Below are 21,505 nucleotides of genomic sequence, written 5' to 3'. Positions count from 1 at the left end.
TACACTATTTAACATTATTTCAAATTTATTTTAATTTTTTTTACATAATTTTAACAAACTTTTTTAACATTATTACATTATTTTACATGAATTACATTATTTACCTTTTTTTAACATTATTTCACTTTTTTCTACATTATTTTTCATTATTTTACATTATTTTACATTTATCGTGATTTGACATTATTTTACATTGTCTCTATTTTACATTATTTTTGCTATTTTACATGATTTTACATTACTACCCTTATTTTACATTGATTACATAGTTTTACATTATTTTAACACTACTTACATTATTTTACAATATTTTACATTAATGACATTATTTAACATTATTTTACACTATATATTATTTTACATTTTACATTATTTAACATTATTTTACACTCATTACATTTTTTTTGTAACCTTATCCTTCCATTAATGAGAAACAGAAAACAGAGCTGTGTGTGGAGAATGACGGCTGTTCTTACTCTTTTTCTCCTCCTGCTGCTCCGGTACCAAAGACTCAGCATCTGTAGCTTCAGTCGCTCCAACGGCTGCAGCAGAGAGGAGATTTCATCACAGATTAACCCCCCACCCCAAAGTTTGCATGCAGTTTACAGGAAAAACCTCCTCTACTGCTGAACTCTCACACAGACACTCCTCTAGAGCAGGAGGTTCAGGAAGTCATGTGTTTACAGGGTTTGAGGGATGATGAGCTTAGCAACCTTCATGAGAACATCTGACCCTGAGTTAGTGCACGCTTTAATCCAGAGCTGACTCCTGCATCACGTGTGTTTAAAGTTTTGAAGCTCTGTTGAATCTGTTTAACACATTTTCCCTTATAAAGTGTAGGGAGGATGATCTGACCTGCTGTGGAGAGAGCGAGGAGACAGAAGAGGAGCAGAGCCTTCATGATGATGATGATGGCGAGGAGGAGGAGGTCTTCTGGAGTCAGACACAGTCAGGTAGGGCAGGTGAGCACTGATTCATGATCCTAATAAGAGCTGCTTCATAGCCTTATTAAAGTCAGAACTTAAACAGTCATAGCCTGTACTCTCCTGGAGCATGAACCTCACTGACCCACCTTAACATCTTAACATCTACCTACATAAACAGCACGACGCCTATCGCCCCCTGGTGTTCACAGAGAAAACAAACAAAGTGAATCTTATCAAAACTCACCAAAAGCCTGTAAACAGAATCACAAATCTGTGATATAATTGAGTAGATAGGAGGTTTATTTTTCTCTTAACCACCCGCTGAATGATCTCCTCTCTGAGGTGAAGCTCGGCTGAGTTAGAGAACACGTCTTACCTGACAGGTGAGTGTCAGCTGATGCTCCAGTACCAGGGAAATGATGAAGACCAGGTCAGTCTGCTCTTAATAAACACACCCCTGAGCGTCAACTTTGACCTCCAGCTGATTGTGTTCAAAATAAAGTGACCCAGTTTGTCCTGATGAGGCCAATAAGGAAACAGAGACAGAGATAATACTGATTTATGATCTGATCCTAGATCAGCCAAGACTGATCCTCAGAAACATGGCCACCATGTTTATAAAACAGGTTAAAGTTCATCAGAGCCAGGAGAGTGTCTCTGAGAAAGGCTGGACTAGAAGGGTTAGTGACAGTCTGGTAACCTCGTGGTCTCTGAGAGCTGCATCAGATCAGGAGAGATTTAGGATTCATTAAGACCACTAAAGGTGTCTGACTGATTCGGGTGGTCAGACTGAGTCTAGAGAGTGAGACTCCTCTAGACTCTGATCTCAGTCCTAGACTCCTCTAGACTCTAATCTCAGTCCTAGACTCATCTAGACTCTGTCCAATCAAAGAGGAAATTACAAACACAACTGACAAGAGACGTGGGACCACGTAACGTGCGGCTCCTGAGCCTCATGTCGCTCTTTTATATCTTAATTTTAAATATTTTTCCCCCAGAAACCCTTAAAAAAAGAGAAACTTTGACCTCAGAAATTATCCACAGCAGGTCACAGTAATCTGTTGGTTTCCCACTCTATTACAGTCAGCTTTAATTGTCAACCTTGATTTTTGTCTGCATTTTTCCATTGCCCTTATTTGCAGTTTTTTTGGCCACTTTTAGCCCATTTAAAGGTCACATATTCACTCTTTTAAGACAAGTTTATATTGGTCTCAGAGTTCCCCAAAACATGCCTGTGTATTCTGTTTTCCAGTATTGGATTTTTTTAATTTTTATTTTTATTTATTTATTTATTTTTTGCATGTCTAAAAACTCCCCTGTTTCAGCCCTGGTCAGAATGAGCTGTTTCTGTGTCTGTGGCTTTAAATGTTACTGAGCTGTGGCATCTGGTCAATAGGGGGCGATAGGGCGCCCACCCCCCAACAACCCGTGACCCTCCACAAAGAGAGGACCGATCTTAAGTTAACTGAATAATTTTTAAACATTTGCTTTAAATATCAATAAATTTATATGAAAATAGATAAACTCTAGCATGCACTGTATAAAGATGATTTATTAGAAGATTTAAATATGTAATGTGAAATAAATCAGTAGATCATGAACGTTCCAAGTGTTTGCCTTTACTTCCTGTTCACTCGTTTGTCTAAATGGTTTAGTCTGGCACTGCAAAATAATCCAAGTAAATTTAATGAAAATATTGCTCATGAATGGGGAAATTATGGTTCAAAAATACATAAAAAAGCAGTTCCTTGGCTAGCTGGTTAAGGGGGGCCCTGTGTGATATTTTTTCTTGGGGCCCTAAATTCCTAGGTACGCCGCTGGTTGGAGGTGGTCCTCGGTGTATTTATATTGCTCTAATCAGCTGATATAAGTACTACAGATCTACAGATCCAGGAGCTGAGTCATGGTGAAGACATTTATCAGCTTTTTAATCATTTACAGCTCCTAATAACACAGCAGACTGCAGTAGATGCTGAAATGAGCTCCTCTAACAAACAGGGAGGTTAAAATTAATTTTGAATCAGATCATGAGATACTGGTTGGTCGCCCCACTAACCATAAAGTCGAGGATCATGACTCCAGTACTCAGGTCTCTACTCCGGACTCATATGGACCAAAGGATAGATCTGTAACTGATGATTGTTATTCTATTGGACCTTGAACCTGATAAGCTGTAGTGATAATTCTCCATGCCCCGGAGAAAGGTGGTTATTCTGCCTCAAAGAGACGAGACGTGTGCACCAAGACGAACGCTTAGACCATCATCAGACTAAAACCACATAGCTGAAGGAGGGAATACTGGGAATACCTGAACTATAATCTGCTACTGGACTCAGGAACTAAAGGTGAGTTTTAAATATAAAAGAATATAAGTGACAGGAAGTTACAGGGACGGAGACTGACTTCCTGTTTGTCTGCTACATCTCTAGTTTGACTCTGAGACAAAATGGCGTCCAAGCTAGTTGACAATCTGAGCTGTCCGATCTGCCTGGACATCTTTAAAGATCCCGTCATCCTGTCCTGCTACCACAGCTTCTGTAGAGAGTGTGTGGAGAACTGCTGGAAGGAGAAAGAGGACAAGGAGTGTCCTGTTTGTAAGAGGAGACACTCAAAGGAATGCTTACCTTCTAACTTTGCTTTAAAGAACCTGTGTGACACTGTTCTACAGGACAGAGATCAGAGATCTTCAGAGTCTGCGAAGGATCTCTGCAGTCGGCATAATCGTGAATTTGAACTCTTCTGTCTGGACCACGAGGAGCCGGTGTGTCTTATCTGCAGAGATTCAGAAAAACACTCCAACCACAGATTCAGACCCATCGATGAAGCTGCAGAAGAACACAAGAAGAAACTTGAGGAAACTCTGCAGCCCTTAAAGGAGAAGTTAACGGTTTGTGAAAAAGTCAAAGTGGAGTTTGATCAAACTCTGGACCACATTGATGTCCAGGCCCGGCACACACAGAGGCAGATTAAGGAGCAGTTTAAGAAGCTTCACCAGTTTCTAGCAGAGGAAGAGGAGGCCAGGCTGCGTGCACTGAGGGAGGAAGAGGAGCAGAAGAGACAGAGGATGAAGGAGCAGATGGAGGCTCTGAGAGCACAGATAGTAGATCTTTCACAGACAGTCAGAGCCACAGAGGACCAGCTGATGGCCCAAGACGTCTCCCTCCTGAAAAACTACAAGGCTGCAGTGGAAAGAGTCCAGCAGCGCCCCCTGCTGGATGATCCACAGCTGCTCTCAGGAGCTCTGATAGACCAGGTCAAACACCTGGGCAACCTGGGCTTCAACATCTGGACCAAGATGAAGGACCTGGTCTCCTACACGCCCATCATTCTGGACCCAAACACTGCTCACCCAGAACTCATCCTGTCTGATGATCTGACCGCTGTGAGACCAGGAACGAGACAGCGGCTTCCTGAGAATCCAGAGAGGTTTGATCGTTACTGGTCCGTCCTGGGCTCTGAGGGCTTTAACTCAGGGACTCACAGCTGGGATGTCCAGGTTAGAGACAGTACACGCTGGGTACTGGGAGTGTTAGCAGAGTCTGGACAGAGGAAGGGAAAGATAGAGTCTGGAATATGGGGAGTATGGTTATATGATGGTAAATACAGAGCAGTCTCATCATTACAAGGAATCACTGATCTCTCAGTGAAGAATCCTCCAAAGAGGGTCAGAGTGAATCTGGACTGTAACAGTGCAGAGCTGTGGTTCTCTAATCCTGATACTAACACACACATCCATACCTTTAAACTCACTTTCACTGAGACCATGCTTCCATACGTTAGTACTGTAGATAATATGAAGATTTCACCAGAGAGGATCTCTGTGACTGTGGAGCCAAACTAAAACCTGATGATGAAGACCTCTGTGACTGTGGAGCCAAACTAAAACCTGATGATGAAGATCTCTGTGACTGTGGAGCCAAACTAAAACCTGATGATGAAGATCTCTGTGACTGTGGAACCAAACTAAAACCTGATGATGAAGACCTCTGTGACTGTGGAGCCAAACATAAACCTGATGATGAAGATCTCTGTGACTGTGGAACCAAACTAAAACCTGATGATGAAGACCTCTGTGACTGTGGAACCAAACTAAAACCTGATGATGAAGACCTCTTTGAGTGTGGAACCAAACTAAAACCTGATGATGAAGACCTCTGTGACTGTGGAACCAAACTAAAACCTGATGATGAAGATCATCAGTGAGGTTTTTTCCAGATGTTCTGGTTTTAATCTCAGCTTGTGAGGAAGGTCACTGTGTTGTCCTGATGTCTTTGTCGTTAACACAGAGCTGAGATCAACAGAACAATAAACCATCAGATCTAATTTAGAATAACTTCCTGTCATTTTTCTCTGTTTGTTTAAAGCTGAAAATAGAACAGAAAAGAAGCTTTGTTAAACAAATCACATTTATTCCTTTTATGTCATTTTCTTCTGTTTTTTTTTTTGTGACTAACTCTCTGTTGAACTTTAACCTTTAAATATGAATCAGTTGAATGTACAGCCTTTAATAAAGTGACCTCTTTCATTTAGAAGATCATAAAAATATTTGTCTTTATTAATCCAGTTTTTTTTTTTTTATCTTTTAGTTTGACTTAATAAAAGTAAATGAAGCGATCGTTGAAGTTTAATGTGAACACAACATAAAAAGCCGTTCAAGTAGCTGGAGTTAGTTTAGCATCAAAACAGCTAGACTAGCTCAGTCTGAGACTCAAATATTCAAAGAAACATGTAAAACTCCCAGCAGAACAATCTCTCCATCACCTGAATGTAAAGGGAACTTTAGAAACACAGAAGGTTATCAGGACTCGGATTCAAGTCTTCATGAGTATTTGTTTTTGACCAGGAAAAAGTCAGACATCCACACTCAAATGTAATCAGAGATTTAACCAGTTATAACATTATGACAATACACCTTTAAATGATAAATCAGTCACTAGTTTTAGATGAGTCACTCCAGTATTGTAGGATGATTTAACATTAAAACTACTGAAAAACAAACAAACACATTAAATAATGTGTTTGGTGCAACCCTGCTGCCAAAACCTGAGACTAGACTTTAAACAATGAAGGATCTTTGGAAATCTACGACATTCCAGAATCTAAACCTTTACTTTTCCTTTCATCTGTTTATTTCTAAACATTTTTTCAGATGCATCATGAAAATAATCATTTAACTGTTTCAGTGACATCAGTGTTAACCCCTTGTGGAGAAAGAAAATAATTTAAGATTGGAAAAAAAAAAAAAGCAACACTAGCCTCGGACTCCAAAATCCTATTAATACAGTCTAAATCCTCCAGAGAACACATGAGCTCCCACAGACTGGTTGGACTGGTCAGACTGGTCAGAGAGAGATATTGGCCGTCATTTCCAAACAGCTTCAACAAAATCAAAGTCAGAAACTAAATCAATCAAACGAATGCATCTGTTATATTTGATATGAAAGCTGGTCATTTTAGGGTGTTTGGGAGATATTTAGTGTTTGACTGAAAATGTCCTTAAGTTCTGGAAGGAATAATCAAACTATCATAAACGACTGAATGGTTCTCTGATAGGGTCGGGTTGATGCCGTTCTCAGTCAGCTCTAGATTTAAACTCTAGATTTAATATGAAAGAATGGACCTAATGGTTATTGTGCGTATGTTGAATTGTTATCCTGGCGGTGCCACTGCTCACAGTAACACCACGGTTTTTTTGTCCTTGTAAGGAAGATTTTCTACATAAAGGCCCTAAAGGGACGGCCTGACTGGGCATAAATGCTTCAGAATCAGGAACCAGGATTAGCCTATGGCTGCACACTTTAGTCAATCCAGTAATTCTACTGGTTCCTTACTGAACGCTCATGGTACTGAACTGCTTTGGTTGGAGGACAGAGACGCTCAGTCAGAGGAGCTGTCTAATCCGGGGGTGGGGGATAGTTACTGATTATTCACAGTAGGGAGGGGTCCTTGAGAATCCCGTAATGAAAAGTGTTTTTATTTTCTTAGTAATGAGACCCATTATTGAATCAGAAGTGACTAAATGAATCAGTCAACAGACTGAAATTTGCACAAAATAGAGTAAAATACAATACTGGGGGGCCTGATCCTCTCTTAAAAATGTCCAAATGGTTTAGTCCAGGGCTGCAAAATGATGCAAGTAGATTTGATTTAACCGTAGTGAATATATTGCTGATAAATAGGGAAATTATGGATCAAAAATACATTAAAATGCAAAGATAATTGTAAAAACAGCACATATTCTTTGCATGGCTAGTGGATTAAGGGGGCCCTGTGTAATATTCTTTTTGGGGTCCCTAAATCCCTGGCTACACCCCTGGTTTATCCATCAGCTGATGCTGGAACATTTCCTGGTCTGAGTGAGGATTTGGACCAATCATGTTTCAGTATTTCAGAGTTTCTCACAGACCTGGACTTCAGATCTCTCTGTGGATGTTTGCTGCGTTTTTGTATTTTCCTCTGTTATCAGTCATTCTGGATCATTTGTTGCTGATTATTCTGGAACTGGTCTCACCTGCCTTGTCTTCCTCTCAGGTGTACTCCTGTCTCTGATTGGTTGTCGTGGATAATGGGAGGGGCCACACCTTAATGACTGATTAGAGAGGCCTGGGCTCATCAACAGTCACTGCCGTCTCCCTGACTCTGTCCTGTTTGACCACAGAGGAACAGATTCATCCTGTTTGCTCCTATATCCAGGTGTCACTGTTACCTCCTGCTGCTCTGCCGTCTCCTCTCTGCTCACTAATCCTGAGTTCTGTCCTCAGGCATGGATGTTAGTGTCGATGCTTAAAACAAACCAGTGCAAGGAGATGATTGTTTGGTGGATCAGTCTCTAATAAACACCTTCATTCATGTTTTTATTCATTTTCCTTTATTTCACAGGTACATCATGGAGTCATCACCCTTTACAAAACATCAGACCAATAGAAGCTCAAGATTTCTCCCATCAGACTCTGGTCCAGATCAGCATGTGTCGGTTCTCCTCATGCAGATGTACGGCCGTTTGGTGTCACATGACCCGTTGGCCCAGCCCACTGCAATACAGAACATCCAGTCTTTAGTTTACAGAGAACTCTGAGGAAGCCGGTCTGTCCAGAACTACAGGAAGTGACCCGGAAATGTCAGCATGAAGCCCTGAGTACTGTCTGTAAGGCAAACCCCTGACTGTCTCAGGTTTACCATCCAGGTCAAAATGACTGAGATTATATCAGTTTAATCCAGATTATACCTCTCTCCAGGTCATACAGCCAGGCAGGTAAACATTTGTATTAAACCAGCTGCCAGTGCCAGGGTATTTGTTCTCTGGAAATGTAATCATTACATTTATATCCCATTACTTTTGCATTATTCCTGCAGAGTTAATTTTTCACACAGGGACAGTGGACCAGACTTAACTGGCTTACATTTATTCATCATTGCACTGTGTTGCCAGTTCTTTAAAAAAAAAAAAAAAAAAAAAAAATATATATATATATACATATATATACACATATATATTTACATATACACATATACATATATACATATATATATACACACACACGCACACACACACACACACACACACACACATATATATATATATATATATATATATATATTTTTTTTTTTTTTTTTTTTTTTCCAATAGATTATTAAAAGTCCATTATTGGGGTGTTGTGTTTTTGGAGGTCCTGAATCTAAGAGAGAAAATTAAACCAAAAAGAAAAAGTTTTCATTCTTAAATTCAAGATAGTGACACTTAACGTGGGCATGGGGGGGGGCTCACCTGTGGACTGCAGGTACATGCACTTGTTGTCGTAGAGAGGGTTGTACGAGTCCCAGTTGAACTCAACGAAGCGGCTGTGGTCCACCCACCTCCACCTCTGAACACAGGGACACACAGGAATCATCAGGTCTCATTTAGAGAGATGGCTGTTGGTCATGTGACCATGGGAGTGTGACATTACATGACAGGATGCTCAGCCTGCTGATAGATTTATGGTTAGTTTTGATGCCGTGCTAACCTCAAAGTAGAATCCTCCAACCCACGCCGTGGAGCCACCGGCCTCTAGGGCCAGAGACTGGAGGAAGGAGTAATCAAACATGTCATGGGCCGACGCCAAGGCAGCTCCCAGGTAGGCGCAGTGATCCTGACAGACAGACGGACATCAGAGACATGAGGTCAGAGCTGCAGAGCTGCAGGGCTGCAGAGCTGCAGAGCTGCAGAGATGCAGAGCTCAGAGATGCAGAGCTGCAGAGACACAGAGCTCAGAGATGCAGAGCTGCAGAGCTACAGAGATGCAGAGCTGCAGAGATGCAGAGCTGCAGAGACGCAGAGATGCAGAGCTGCAGAGACGCAGAGCTCAGAGATGCAGAGCTGCAGAGCTACAGAGATGCAGGGCTGCAGAGATGCAGAGCTGCAGAGACGCAGAGATGCAGAGCTGCAGAGACGCAGAGCTCAGAGATGCAGAGCTGCAGAGCTACAGAGATGCAGGGCTGCAGAGATGCAGAGCTGCAGAGACGCAGAGATGCAGAGCTCAGAGATGCAGAGATGCAGAGCTCAGAGATGCAGAGATGCAGAGCTCAGAGATGCAGAGCTGCAGAGATGCAGAGCTGCAGAGATGCAGAGCTGCAGAGATGCAGAGATGCAGAGCTCAGAGATGCAGAGCTGCAGAGATGCAGAGATGCAGAGCTCAGAAACAGGACTGACAGGACCAGATCTGGGGGAGGAGACATGTCTGAAGGTTCCTGAGAGCACAGAATTCTCTAATGAAGACATTTGGACCAACCAGGCCTTAAATTCACTGTTATACCAGCTGACTGGTCTCTGCGCATCACAGCATTAGTGACTGCTGAGGTCAACAAAGGTCAGCGTATGAGTGATAATCAGGTGGTAGTCTCCATGGTGGAAAAGTAAAGCCCACTGACTCGTTATCCTCTCACCCCTGTGCTTTTATTGTTATTTTATATTCTAGTGAATGAAGCTGGCTCAGTCAGATTACCTCTGCAATGTCCCAGGAGTAGTTGGTGTTCACGTACAAAAAGCAGCTGCTCTTGTATCGGACCCAGTCACCGGGACAGAAGAAAAATCGACCTGCAGAGGAGAGAGAGAGATGGGGGCGGGGTCACAGAGGGAGCGGTGGAATAAAGAAACAGAGAGTGAATGAATAAAGAGAGAAACCTTGAGCTGGAGCTTTCTCCTCTGCTGCAGCAAACATGGCTGTGTCTCCCTCTGAAAGAAAAGACAAGGTCACTGTTAGATCAGGATAGAACGAACTCTGGACACATCATGTGACCATCTTCATAGGAACAGGAACAGAAAATTCATCTTAACCACTGAGAGAGGAGGAGACAGCAGTGTTACTGAGGAAGACGTCTGATGACAACAGCTGTTTAGAGAGGAACATCTACCAGCGATAATGACTGGGAATATACTGTGTCCTGCCTCTGGCAGTGAAGTACTGTGAGCAGTGTTTTAGCACCTCCTAGTGGTTGTTAAATTAAAACAGGAAGTAAGTTAGTAAACAGGAAGTTGTTACACAAGGAGGCTGCCATTTTTCTCTACATGCAGTCTGAGGAGCAGACACGTTTCATCTGCTGCCATCCCTTTGTTTAAGCTTGTGAAAGCATCATCTGTAAGTTTTTACCTTATGTTATTTACCTTATGTTCATATTCTAATGATATTAGATGACATTTGTAAGGGAAAGCTTGTTTAATTTGTTCCGACATTGCACTGTTAGAAATGTGGCATGCAGGTGGAACACACATTGGTTATAGATGACGAAATGCTGTGAGAGCAGTTTTTGATTTAAAGTGTGAGTTTATTGCAATTTAAAAGAAAATTCATTAAAGTGATAGACACTTTTAAGTTTCAGTTTAAGATTAATTTTGTATGAAGCAGTAAGCTAAAGCTACTTTGTCATTCGTTGCTTTCTTATTTCATGTCTTTACAGTTTCACTCTTGCTTCATAAATGCATCAACGGCATCTTATTAAAGGGCAAAACTAAGATGAATCCTGACTCTACTGCATTTATTGAACGGAGTTTGGCTTGCTGTTAATTTGTGTCGCCACACAATGAGAACAGTACATACTGGACTATACTAGGCTTAGGATGTAATCCATTAACAGGACCATCAGTCTTCTTAGTCATCTCCAGGACCTGACATGAACATTTTTGCTACATTGGCGAGTGTTTTTGCAGCCACTCAGCAGTTCTACTAGCCACAACCCTGCTGTTGGGTTAAAGGCTAAATCAGGAATGTCTGGTATGAGATGAAACACATGCTCTCCTCTAAACCAGTGGATCTGAACCTCTTCAGCCCGAGACCCTCAAAATAAAGATTCCACAGACCAGGGACCTCCCACTGTACCTGAGGGTGGCTGAACATAGCCATGAACAATCAAGAAAAGTCAGATGCAGACAAGGCCATCCATGGGGGGATAAATGGGAGAGCTTTCTAGGACCCATCCAGACTGGGGGCCAGCAAAATCCTGGTCCACTGTAAAGTTAAGCTGTGGGGTTTTATATTCAACCTGAATCATAACCACTCTTATTTTGATAAGAGTATAGTTTCTAATCCATTTGTGTAGGAACTAGCTCTCTTAAAAATGTAAGTCCTTTTGTCAAAAACAGATTCAAAATACATTAAAATTAGCTAAAATGGGTTAATAATGATTAAAAAAATGGTGGAAAGGGTGGTGACATTGGTTTTTAAAAGTAGCAGAAATGGATTAGAAGTGTCAAACTGAGATAAAAGTGGCAAAAAAACAAGAAATTTAAAAAATGGTATATAAAAGTGGCAAAAATAACCAAAAAATTGCAAAAATGGTTTAGAAGTGTCAAAAATGAGATAAAAGTGGCAAAAAAATAACCCAAAAATTGCCAAAATGGGTTAGAAGTGTCAAAAATGAGAAAAAAGTGGCAAAAAATAACCCCCCAAAAATGCAAAAATGGATTACAAATTTCAAAAATGAGATAACAGTGGCAAAAAATAACCAAAAAAATGCAAAAATGGGTTAGAAGTGTCAAAAGTTATATAAAAATGGCAAAAAAATAAACAAAAAAAACCTGCAAAAATGGGTTAGAAGTTTTAAAAATGAGATAACAGTGGCAAAAAATAACCCAAAAATGCAAAAATTGGTTAGAAGTGAGGAAAATGAGATCAAAGTGGCAACAAATAACGAAAAAAATCCAAAAATGGGTCAGAAGTGTCAAAAATTGGCACATTAAGTGGTAAAATGGGATAAAAAAATTGGCTGGAATGGCTTTAAAGTAGCAAAAATGGGAGGAAATTTGATGAAGTTGGATGAAAAATTCCTATAAACTGGCCAAAATGGTTAGCTGAGGCAGTAATGGGCAGAAAAGATTAAAATGGCAAAATTGTGCATAGCCAATTTTAAAATGTGGCGTAAAAGTGGTAAAGAGGGTTAAGAGAGGCAATAATGGGTTAACAGAGCCAACAATAGTGTGGCAAGATTTGATTTTGAAGGCAAAAACAGGCTAAAAAAAGTGGCGGAGAGGGTTTTAAATGGACAAAAATGGGTTCTAAGTGGCAAAAACTGTTCAGATTTGGCAAAATTAGTGAAAAGTAGCAACAGAGTAATTTAAACAGTGTTCTCAGTTTTTAAGGCATCTGGAGAAGCCCTGACTTAAAGAAATAAAACAGCTCCTAATGCTCTAGCTTTAATCTGGCTACTGTCGTCATGGAGTCGTTTTGTACATGCACTCCTGCATACCTCTGAGTTTCATGCCTTTATTTAAAGCCTCTAATAAACACTTCCTGTCCCACGGTGAGTGAAAAGTACCGTGACCACAGCGTCAGATACAGTTAGGGCTTTTATTACCGTGCATGCTGAAGGTCATACCCTTAAATTACACATACTCTGTCGGTGCATGCTCTTAACAAGTCCCTCCCTTTCTGATCAGTTCAAGTAGCTCTCCTCTTTGTTCAAGTCAGTTTGAAGCAACGCCCAATGGCCGATCCACACAGAACAGGAAAAGGATCCAGTGAATTTCAAAGTAAAACACAAAGCACAGACCCCTGATAGTAACTCTCATAATTATCAGGTCTGCAGAGTGAATGAATAATTCAGGATAATCTGAGAGTCTGGAGTGTAGCTTCTCTGTGACCACAGGATGGCAGCACTGTTAGAATTGATCCAGACAGAGGAGAATCAGTCAGTCCTTCACAGACGGCGAGAAATAAAGGAGTAGAATTAATAAAAAAATCTGACCTGCTGCAGCGGAGAGAGCCAGGACAGCAAGGAGGAGGAGAGCCTTCATCATGATGAGGAAGAGGAGACCTGCTGGGAGTAAGACTGTCTGCTGGAGCACCTTCACCTTCCACGCTTCTGTATCAGGCGAGTGATGAAGACCAGGTGGTTCAGGTCTTCATAAAAACAGTTCTGAGCTGAACTTTGACCTCCAGCCAACGGTTTCTGTGTCGGTAAACCCGGCGTCCTGGTTTGAAGCCAATAAGGGAACTCTGATAGAGAAAGGATCACTGATATGAGAACATGGCCGCGCTCTGATGATGGAAACTATAAAAACATGACTGACACGTTTATGAGCTCTGCTGCCTGAGGAGTAAACAACCTCATCAATCACTGATCAGTCATTGATCAATACTGATAAACCTCCACAGAGGAGAAAACTTACACTGGGATTCTATCAGGATATAAATAGATTTACATCTAGATTTCAGCATCAAATCAAATGCAAATTGGATTTTTGTCTCATAAACATGAATTTTTGGTTTTACAGTTAAACTCATGGATGTTTTGTGTCTCAGGGCTCTTTGGATCATTGAAATCAATCTCAGACACCTGTGATCATTAGTTAGCCAGGTGAGCCCAATAAAGGAAAACTACTTAAGAAAGACGTTCCACATTATTAAGCAGGCCACAGGTTTCAGCAATATGGGAAAGAAAAAGGATCTCTGCTGCTGAAAAGTGTCAACTAGTGTAATGCCCTGGACAAGGTACAAAAACATTGGATATTTCAGGAAGAATTAAGCGTGATCATTGTACTGTGAGGAAATTTGTGGCTGATTCAGAGCACAGATGGGTTCCTGCAGATAAAGGCATAATGAGGAAGGTTTCTCACCGACAAATTCATCAGATTAAGAGAGCAGCTGCTAAAATGTCATTACAAAACAGCAAACAAGTATTTGAAGCTGCTGGTGCCTCTGGAGTCCCACCAACCTCAAGGTGTAGGATCCTCCAGAGGCTTGCAGTTGTGTATAAACCTACTATTCAGCCCCCCCTAACCAATGCTCACAAGCAGAAACGGTTGCAGTGGGCCCAGAAATACATGAAGACTCATTTTAAAACAGTCTTGTTGACTGATGAGTGCCGTGCAACCCTGGATGGTCCAGGTGAAGGAGTAGTGGATGGTTGGTGCATGGCCACCATGTCCCAACAAGGCTGTGACGTCAGCAAGGAGGGGGCGGAGTCATGTTCTGGGCTGGATTCATGAGGAGAGAGCTGGTAGGCCCCTTTAGGGTCCCTGAAAGTGTGAAAATGACCTCGGCAAAGTATATAGAGTTTCTGACTGACCACTTTCTTCCATGGTACAAAAAGAAGAACCGTGCCTTCTGTAGCAAAATTATCTTTAATCATGGCAATGCTCCATCTCATGCTGCAAAGAATCCCTCTGTGTCATTGGCTGCTATAGGCATAAAAGGAGAGAAACTCATGGTGTGGCCCCCATCCTCCTCTGACCTTTAACCCTACTGAGAACCTTTGGAGCATCCTCAAGCTGAAGATCTATGAGGGTGGGAGGCAGTTCACATCAAAACAGCAGCTCTGGGAGGATATTCTGACATCCTGCAAAGAAATTCAAGCAGAAACTCTCCAAAAACTCACAAGTTCAATGGATGCAAGAATAGTGAAGGTGATATCAAAGAAGGGCTCCTATGTTAACATGGAACTTTGCCTGTTAAGATGTTTTTGATTGAAATAGCTTTGATTTCAGTAAATATGACCTCCTAATGCTGCAAACTGATGACCTTTTTTCACTTCTTTACGACCAATAAAATGTTTTAAAACTCCTTTGTGCTTAATAATGTGGAACAGTGGATTTTGGGGTTTTTATTTATGAAAAAAAAAAGTTGATGACTTGAAAATTATACACAGTGTATATGTGCAGTTTTCCTCTAACACCTTCAAGGTAATATTTATAAAAATAAAAGTGAAGAAGTTCTGGTTCAGTTTTTGAAACCCATGCTAGCCTGCTGTAAATAAACCCAGGTTGTCTTTACTTCTGCCTAATCATGATCATATATTTTATTTCTTCTAAAGACATTTCCCAATTTAAAAAAAAAAAAAAAATAGAATAAAGAATAAAGAATTGCACATTATGGAGGCTTCTCTTTATTTTTTAAACACAGCAGATATGACAGTTTGAGACGAGCCATTAGAAACAGATTAATGGGTCTGCTATTGTCAGTCCAGGCTGTGGTCCATCCCTCTGGTTCTGGGCTACGTCAGCACTCAGCACTCCTCAAAATTCCTCACACAGATGAAAGGCCGAGCGATGTTACAGTTGCTGTTGGACCAACCGCCTAAAACACAGAATAATCCAGATTTAACATCAGAAAGTGGTTATATCATCAAAGAAAAGAGAAGTCAATACCTGGATTAACTCTGATTTATACCTTTATCCTCATTTTATTCAAATTTGAAGAAAAAAAACAGCAGGTGATGAGTGGGATTCTTTATCAGGACACAAACGTAACTTCCTGGATCTGCATCAGAAATGATAAATCCATTCCTACCATCTCACTCCAGCCCCTAAAGCTTTCTGAAAGCTGGGGTTGTTTGTACATAGCACAGCACATGGCTGATTTAGGCGGAGAATATTCATGAGATCAACTTTAGAGTTTCTGAAAATGATGGGGGTGAAATCAGTTCGTCATGGCTGCAGGTAAGAAAGAAACAGAGGGAACTGTAGAAATCTGAGCCATTCAAACACTGACATAGCGGCCTGGACAAGGACAGGCCAGGGACTGAACTATCCACAGGGGACATTTTTGTCGTACTCCAGGACTTCCACAGATAAACTACAATGGCTGGATTTAGCCGAGGTTACAGTTGAGATCATCAGTCTGATGACTGATATGGGACAACTGACGGTAGAGATCTTTGCACTCCAGAGAATTTTTGTGTGTTAATTATTTCTATTCAACTATGGAGCAGATCAGCTTTCACACTAGTGGTGATATATTGATTTTGACCTTAGGTACTGATTCTGACCTCAGGTATTGGTTATGACCTCAGGTATCTGATCACTGAGAGTCTCTCTAGTTGTGACTTACGGTTGGATTCGGACCAGAGGTGGACGCAGGGGTCGTTGGCTGGGTTGGTCTGACTGTACCAGTTGTTGTAGTTGAAGCGGCTCTGGTCCACCCACCTCCACCCCTGCACATGAACAGACATGAGGATGAACACACTGTCCAAAGATCTCACACAGCTCCATCAGTGGGTTTATCTCTGAGTAAAAGTGCTTTGATAACCTGGAGAAAGTATCCTCCCACCCAGGCGGTGAGGCTGTTGCCTCTGCTGGTCAGTGACTGGAGGAAGGTGTAATCAAAATCATCATGGGCTGAAGCCAGAGACGCTCCCTGAATGTAACAATTGGTCTGAAGGACAAAGACAGGCAAATATTCATTCAGGCTTCAGATTTTCTCATTAAAATCAAAGTATACTGTATATATATTTCTTAAACTACTAGGCCACTGCGCCCTGAGCTGGGAATTATAAATAATACGTAGATAACGTGGAGTTACCTCAGCATGGATCCAGGAAGTAGGAGAGCTCATGTACAGGTAACAGCTGCCCTTATACTGCTCCCAGCCAGACGGACATTTCAGGAAACGCTCTGTAGAGGACAGAGACAGACGACAACATCAGTCAGAGAAATATCTACCTATCTGAGACTAGAGACAGAGGCTGACAGCTGCTGCATTCATCTCTGCTACAGCAAACATGGCAGCAGAAGAAGAGGTCACTTTGGATCAGAATGTTTCAGACCAGTGTCTGAGTTCTGCTTCCTTTACTCCGCAGTCATCCCGCTGCACATGTGAACAGTTTAATGTTAGCATGGATCAGCTAACTCATGCTAACGTTACCTAAGAAAGTTAACTGATCTGTGACAATCTCCATGACAACAAGTCTGAGATTATACATATCTGTGTGTCTTTACTGACAGGATAAATTCAGACTAATCTCCATCCTCTCTAAACCTCATATCAGTGCTGCCTTTACCTCAGGACCACCATTATAACTGGATAAATGTAAGAAAAACAGAAAAATCCACATTCTGATTTACTATCTAGGTCTAAGCTGAACTGTGATTGGCTCATGGGGTTTAAAGGCCAGACGTGGAGAAAGGGTTTTTAGCACAGCTGCTTACCTTCAGGAACAGGAAGTTCACCTCCTACAACTGAGAGAGAAACAGGAAACAAGAGCTGCTTTAGTCTGAGATCAACTCACCCTGATAGTCCTCCTGCGGCTCCAGGACTGAAGCTTCAACATCTGCAACACCTGCAACATCTACAACATCTGCAACCAACAGGAGACGGCAGCAGATGGTTAGTTTAGCTTTAAGCATCCATCCATCCATCCATTCCATCCATCCATCCATGCATCCATCCATGCATCCATCCATTCATGCATCCATCCATGCATCCATCCATGCATCCATCCATCCATCCATGCATCCATCCATGCATCCATCCATCCATCTTCCAGCTGATGCCAGCTGTTTTTTTGTGAAACAACAAAAAAAGGCGAGTTCTCTCATTTTTCAAATGGCATCTGGCTGCAGCCCTCTATGGTGGGGTGCTCAGTAGCAGACCTCTACACATGGGTGATGGCGGTTGCTGCTCTCAAACATGACGGACAAACGGGAGGAGCACAGGAACAGATAGCAGTACTTTATAAAAGCCTTTTTTTGTTTGTTGGTTTTAACCAAGGTATTTAATCTGTAAGAAAATGAAAAGGACTTAAAACAGAGTAACTTTTTCCCTCTATGATGATTACAAGACATGAGACCATCATCTTTATGCAAAAATGAGTTACTTTACACACAAAATGTATACGCTTTTACCACTAAAGAAACAAATAAAATCCATCAGTTTTTTTTTTTTTATTCTACCGTTAATTTTGATCCTCAGCCGTTGTCATGAAAATCTACGAGCCGTTGTTGCTACATGTTTTAATTGTGAGACGGCGATGGCATCATTTCCCACAGCCGGACTAGTGTCCGAAATCATTTTTGTGTTTTGCAGTTGAGTCCACTTCATAGTCCACTTTATGCTGCTCACTATATTCGTCCTCCCTGTGCAAAGTTTTTTTTTCTCTGAGCGTGAAAACTTTGAACCCACCTCGACATGGCAGCACAGATCCTCAGTGTTAGAGCTTCTACTCAGAGGGAGAGTCAGTGAACATTTTAAAACAGTTCCTAAATGACTCAGTCCGCTGTGATGATAATAATAAAATGATCTGACCTGCTGCAGCTGACACAACCAGGAGCGAGAGGAGCAGGAGAGCCTTCATCTTGATGAGGAGGTTTCTGAGTGATTAAGACGAGGTTGGTCAGCTCTTTATACCCACGCCTGAGCATGAACTTTGACCTCTGGCTGACTGAGGCTGTTTTTGTGTCGGTGAGTTAAAACGATCGGTCCCTGTTTGTCCTCATGAGGCCAATAAGGAAACTCTGATACCACTGTTGTTGAGCTAATCTGAAGGCCACATGAGGTTTGGAGGTCTGTAGTCATTGACTCTGCAGAAAGTTGGCGACCTCTGCGCAGTATACGCCTCAGCATCCCCTGACCTCGCTCCATCATTTTACGTGGCTTACCACTTGGTGGCCGAGTTGCTGTCATTCCCAGTGGCTTCCACATTGTTATAATACCACTGACAGTTGACTGTGGAATATTTAGGAGCCAGGAAATTTCACCACTGGACTTGTTGCACAGGTGGCATCCTATCACAGTACCACGCTGGAATTCACTGAGCTCCTGAGAGCGAGCCATTCTTTCACAAGTGTTTGTAGAAACAGTCTGCATGCCTAGGTGATGATTTTATACACCTGTGGACATGGAAGTGATTGGAACACCTGATTTACATTATTTGGATGGGTGAGTGAATACTTTTGGCAATATAGTGCAGTTTGCACTAATCTTAGGCCTGACATAGTGCTCTGGTCTGCCAGTCAGTGTGTAGTTTATTTTATTTTTAGGCATTTTTGTGCCTTTATTAGATAGAGGAGGACAATGGATAGAGTCAGAAACAGGGTCAAGAGTAAGGGAGAGACATGCGGTAAAGGGCCTCAGGCTGGACTCGAACCCGGGCTGCCCGCGCACATGTTGGCCAACATATATGGTTCATTGCGGTACTTACAATCATATAATGTGGGAATCCATAACAATACAACAGAAGTTTGGAGAGACAGCAATGTGGATTCTCAACACTGTAACTCCTCGAAAGTTTGCTCAATTTAAAAAATTCCAATGCTGACAGAGAGCTGAGAATCTGTGCTTTCTGGCAATATATGACGTGTGGTATATATATTACAGTAATGTTGAACAGCACCGCGAAAACGGCAGCTTTGGCAGAAGATGAGTGAGAAAGGAGAGTGAAGGGAGAGTAAAAGGAGAGCGAGCGAGAGTGGTGTTTTGTTTTCAAAAAATAGCGTTAGATAGTGGCATTTGTGCGTGTCTGTGTTTTATTACACACATTTATAATGTCTGTAAGACCATCAAGAACAGTAAAACAGCCGCTATACGGTTCATAGAGGAGGACAGGGATTTGGAGGATGCATCTGGAACTGAGGTATATGAAGAGCATTTAAAGTTCTCATTTGCACACCCAGAGTCCTAGACTCCAAAAATGACTGCTGATTGTTCCAAACATGTCTAGGTTCACATTTCAAATGTCAAATCAAAACTTTGTGAGCAATAATAAAATTTCTTCTCATAAAAGCTATGAAAAAAAATCAGTTTTTGTGTTTTTCTTCTTTTAAACTGCTGAAAATTCCATATAATGTGAAATAATCATTAACCAGATGTTGAAAAGTCAAGTTCCAGAACTCATGGGAAAAGGGACCAAAGCTCTCAGACTTAAGGCATTTCCTGACTATTTTAAAGCCATAATAACAAAACATGTCCAAATCACCATTTTAAGCCTCAGTAGGTAAAGGGTTAAACTCTTTCCACCACTTTTTTATGCCTGTTTTGCCTTCTAAACCAATTCTTGCCATTTTACACCTGATGTTGCCTCTGCTGACCCATTATTATCTCTATTAACCACTTTTTACATTTTATGCCCATTTTAACCACATTTTACTACACTGGACATGCTCATTTTTGCCAATTAAAAGTGATTTCAGCCACTTTATAATCCTATGTTACCACTATCTATGCCTGTTTTTGACACTTGAACCCATATTTGCCACTTTTATCTTATTTCTGCTACTTTTAAAATCCAATTTCGCCACCTTTTCCACCATTTTATTTTATTTTATTTTATTTTTTTGCCATTTTTAACTCATTTTAATTGTTTTTAACAAAAGGGATTTGTCATTTACTAATGATGGCTGATGCGGGAGACAATCTAGAAAAAAACATTTTAATGTCTCTTAATTTTGGGATTTTTGAAAATAAAAAGACACTGTAAATACCATGACACATTTTTCACACATTTTCTGAATTTAATGATCTGCTGGGGGCCGGACAGGGGGCTGTGGTGGGCCTGGTGTGGCCCCCGGGCCTCCTGTTGATGATCAGTGCTGTATATAAAAATATCTGTGACCTCTGACCTTTAGACTGACCCTCATTTGACCAACCAGGACCTTCCACAACAGCCTATCAGGGCCTGTGCTGAAGGGAAGACCCGGCCTCCCTTGTGATGTCACAGCCATGGCCATATAAGGACTGGTATGATGCTGCTAACATGAAATCAGTAGGATTAGTACATAAGTCTGCAGTGATGTTAAAGTCGGCAGCATTTATAGCAGCTCTGTCACCATGGTTACCACGAGTGTCCAGCTCTAAAACCTCTGTGGTTTTATGTTTTTAGGTTTTAGCTGCTCTGCAGCCTGCTGGTAATTGTATTGATTTATAAAATGTGTTAAATAAATAAAGTGGATCAGAGGAACCTGGACTCCACATGGATCAGACAGCGCGTTCAGATTATCTTGGTAGTCCTGGATAGGCGTGTTTGACCCAGACTTCTGAGGGGTTAAAATAATTCATTAGGAGAAAAAAAAGTTTTAAAAAATCACAGTTAAGAAAACTTCAGGAAAGTCAGCACTGGTAAAATGAATTTGATTTAATTTAATTTAAAATTCGATTTAAAATCTAGATGTTAATCAGTTTTATATCCTGAAAGAATCACGGTGAATGTTTGCTCCTCTGTGGAAGTTAATCAGTATTGATCAATGACTGATCAGTGATTGATGAGGTTGTTTACTCCTCAGTCAGCAGAGCTCATAAACGTGTCAGGCACGTTTTTATAGTCTCCATCATCAGAGCGCAGCCGTGTTCTCATATCAGTGATCCTTTCTCTATCAGAGTTCCCTTATTGGCCTCAAA

At 41.3% G+C, this 21,505-nt stretch overlaps 3 protein-coding genes across 3 annotated transcripts; 1 reads left to right on the top strand and 2 right to left on the bottom strand.

Moving 5' to 3' along the window:
- Nucleotides 1-3,372: 3,372 nt before the first annotated feature.
- On the top strand, nucleotides 3,373-4,767 carry LOC121507815 (nuclear factor 7, brain-like). The gene has a single exon (XM_041784155.1). The coding sequence runs from the start codon at nucleotides 3,373-3,375 to the stop codon at nucleotides 4,765-4,767; it is 1,395 nt and encodes a 464-aa protein (XP_041640089.1).
- Nucleotides 4,768-7,886: 3,119 nt separating this feature from the next.
- LOC121507814 (ladderlectin-like) lies at nucleotides 7,887-12,771 on the bottom strand. The gene is made up of 6 exons (XM_041784153.1): nucleotides 12,753-12,771; nucleotides 10,087-10,137; nucleotides 9,908-9,999; nucleotides 8,930-9,055; nucleotides 8,692-8,788; nucleotides 7,887-7,957 (listed from the first exon to the last, which is right to left on the bottom strand). Exons 1-6 carry the CDS (start codon nucleotides 12,769-12,771, stop codon nucleotides 7,887-7,889), a joined length of 456 nt encoding a protein of 151 aa, XP_041640087.1.
- A 2,592-nt stretch (nucleotides 12,772-15,363) lies between these two features.
- On the bottom strand, nucleotides 15,364-17,520 carry LOC121508262 (ladderlectin-like). Its single transcript, XM_041784996.1, has 5 exons — nucleotides 17,403-17,520; nucleotides 16,697-16,788; nucleotides 16,424-16,549; nucleotides 16,226-16,328; nucleotides 15,364-15,472 (listed from the first exon to the last, which is right to left on the bottom strand). Exons 1-5 carry the CDS (start codon nucleotides 17,518-17,520, stop codon nucleotides 15,402-15,404), a joined length of 510 nt encoding a protein of 169 aa, XP_041640930.1. The 3' UTR covers nucleotides 15,364-15,401.
- Nucleotides 17,521-21,505: the final 3,985 nt, after the last annotated feature.

The sequence above is a fragment of the Cheilinus undulatus genome, linkage group 4 (genome assembly GCF_018320785.1).
Source record: "Cheilinus undulatus linkage group 4, ASM1832078v1, whole genome shotgun sequence".
In the NCBI taxonomy this organism is placed as follows: domain Eukaryota; kingdom Metazoa; phylum Chordata; class Actinopteri; order Labriformes; family Labridae; genus Cheilinus; species Cheilinus undulatus.
The sequence above is the reverse complement of the archived record's forward strand: the minus strand, read 5'-3'. Positions and strand labels throughout refer to the sequence as shown.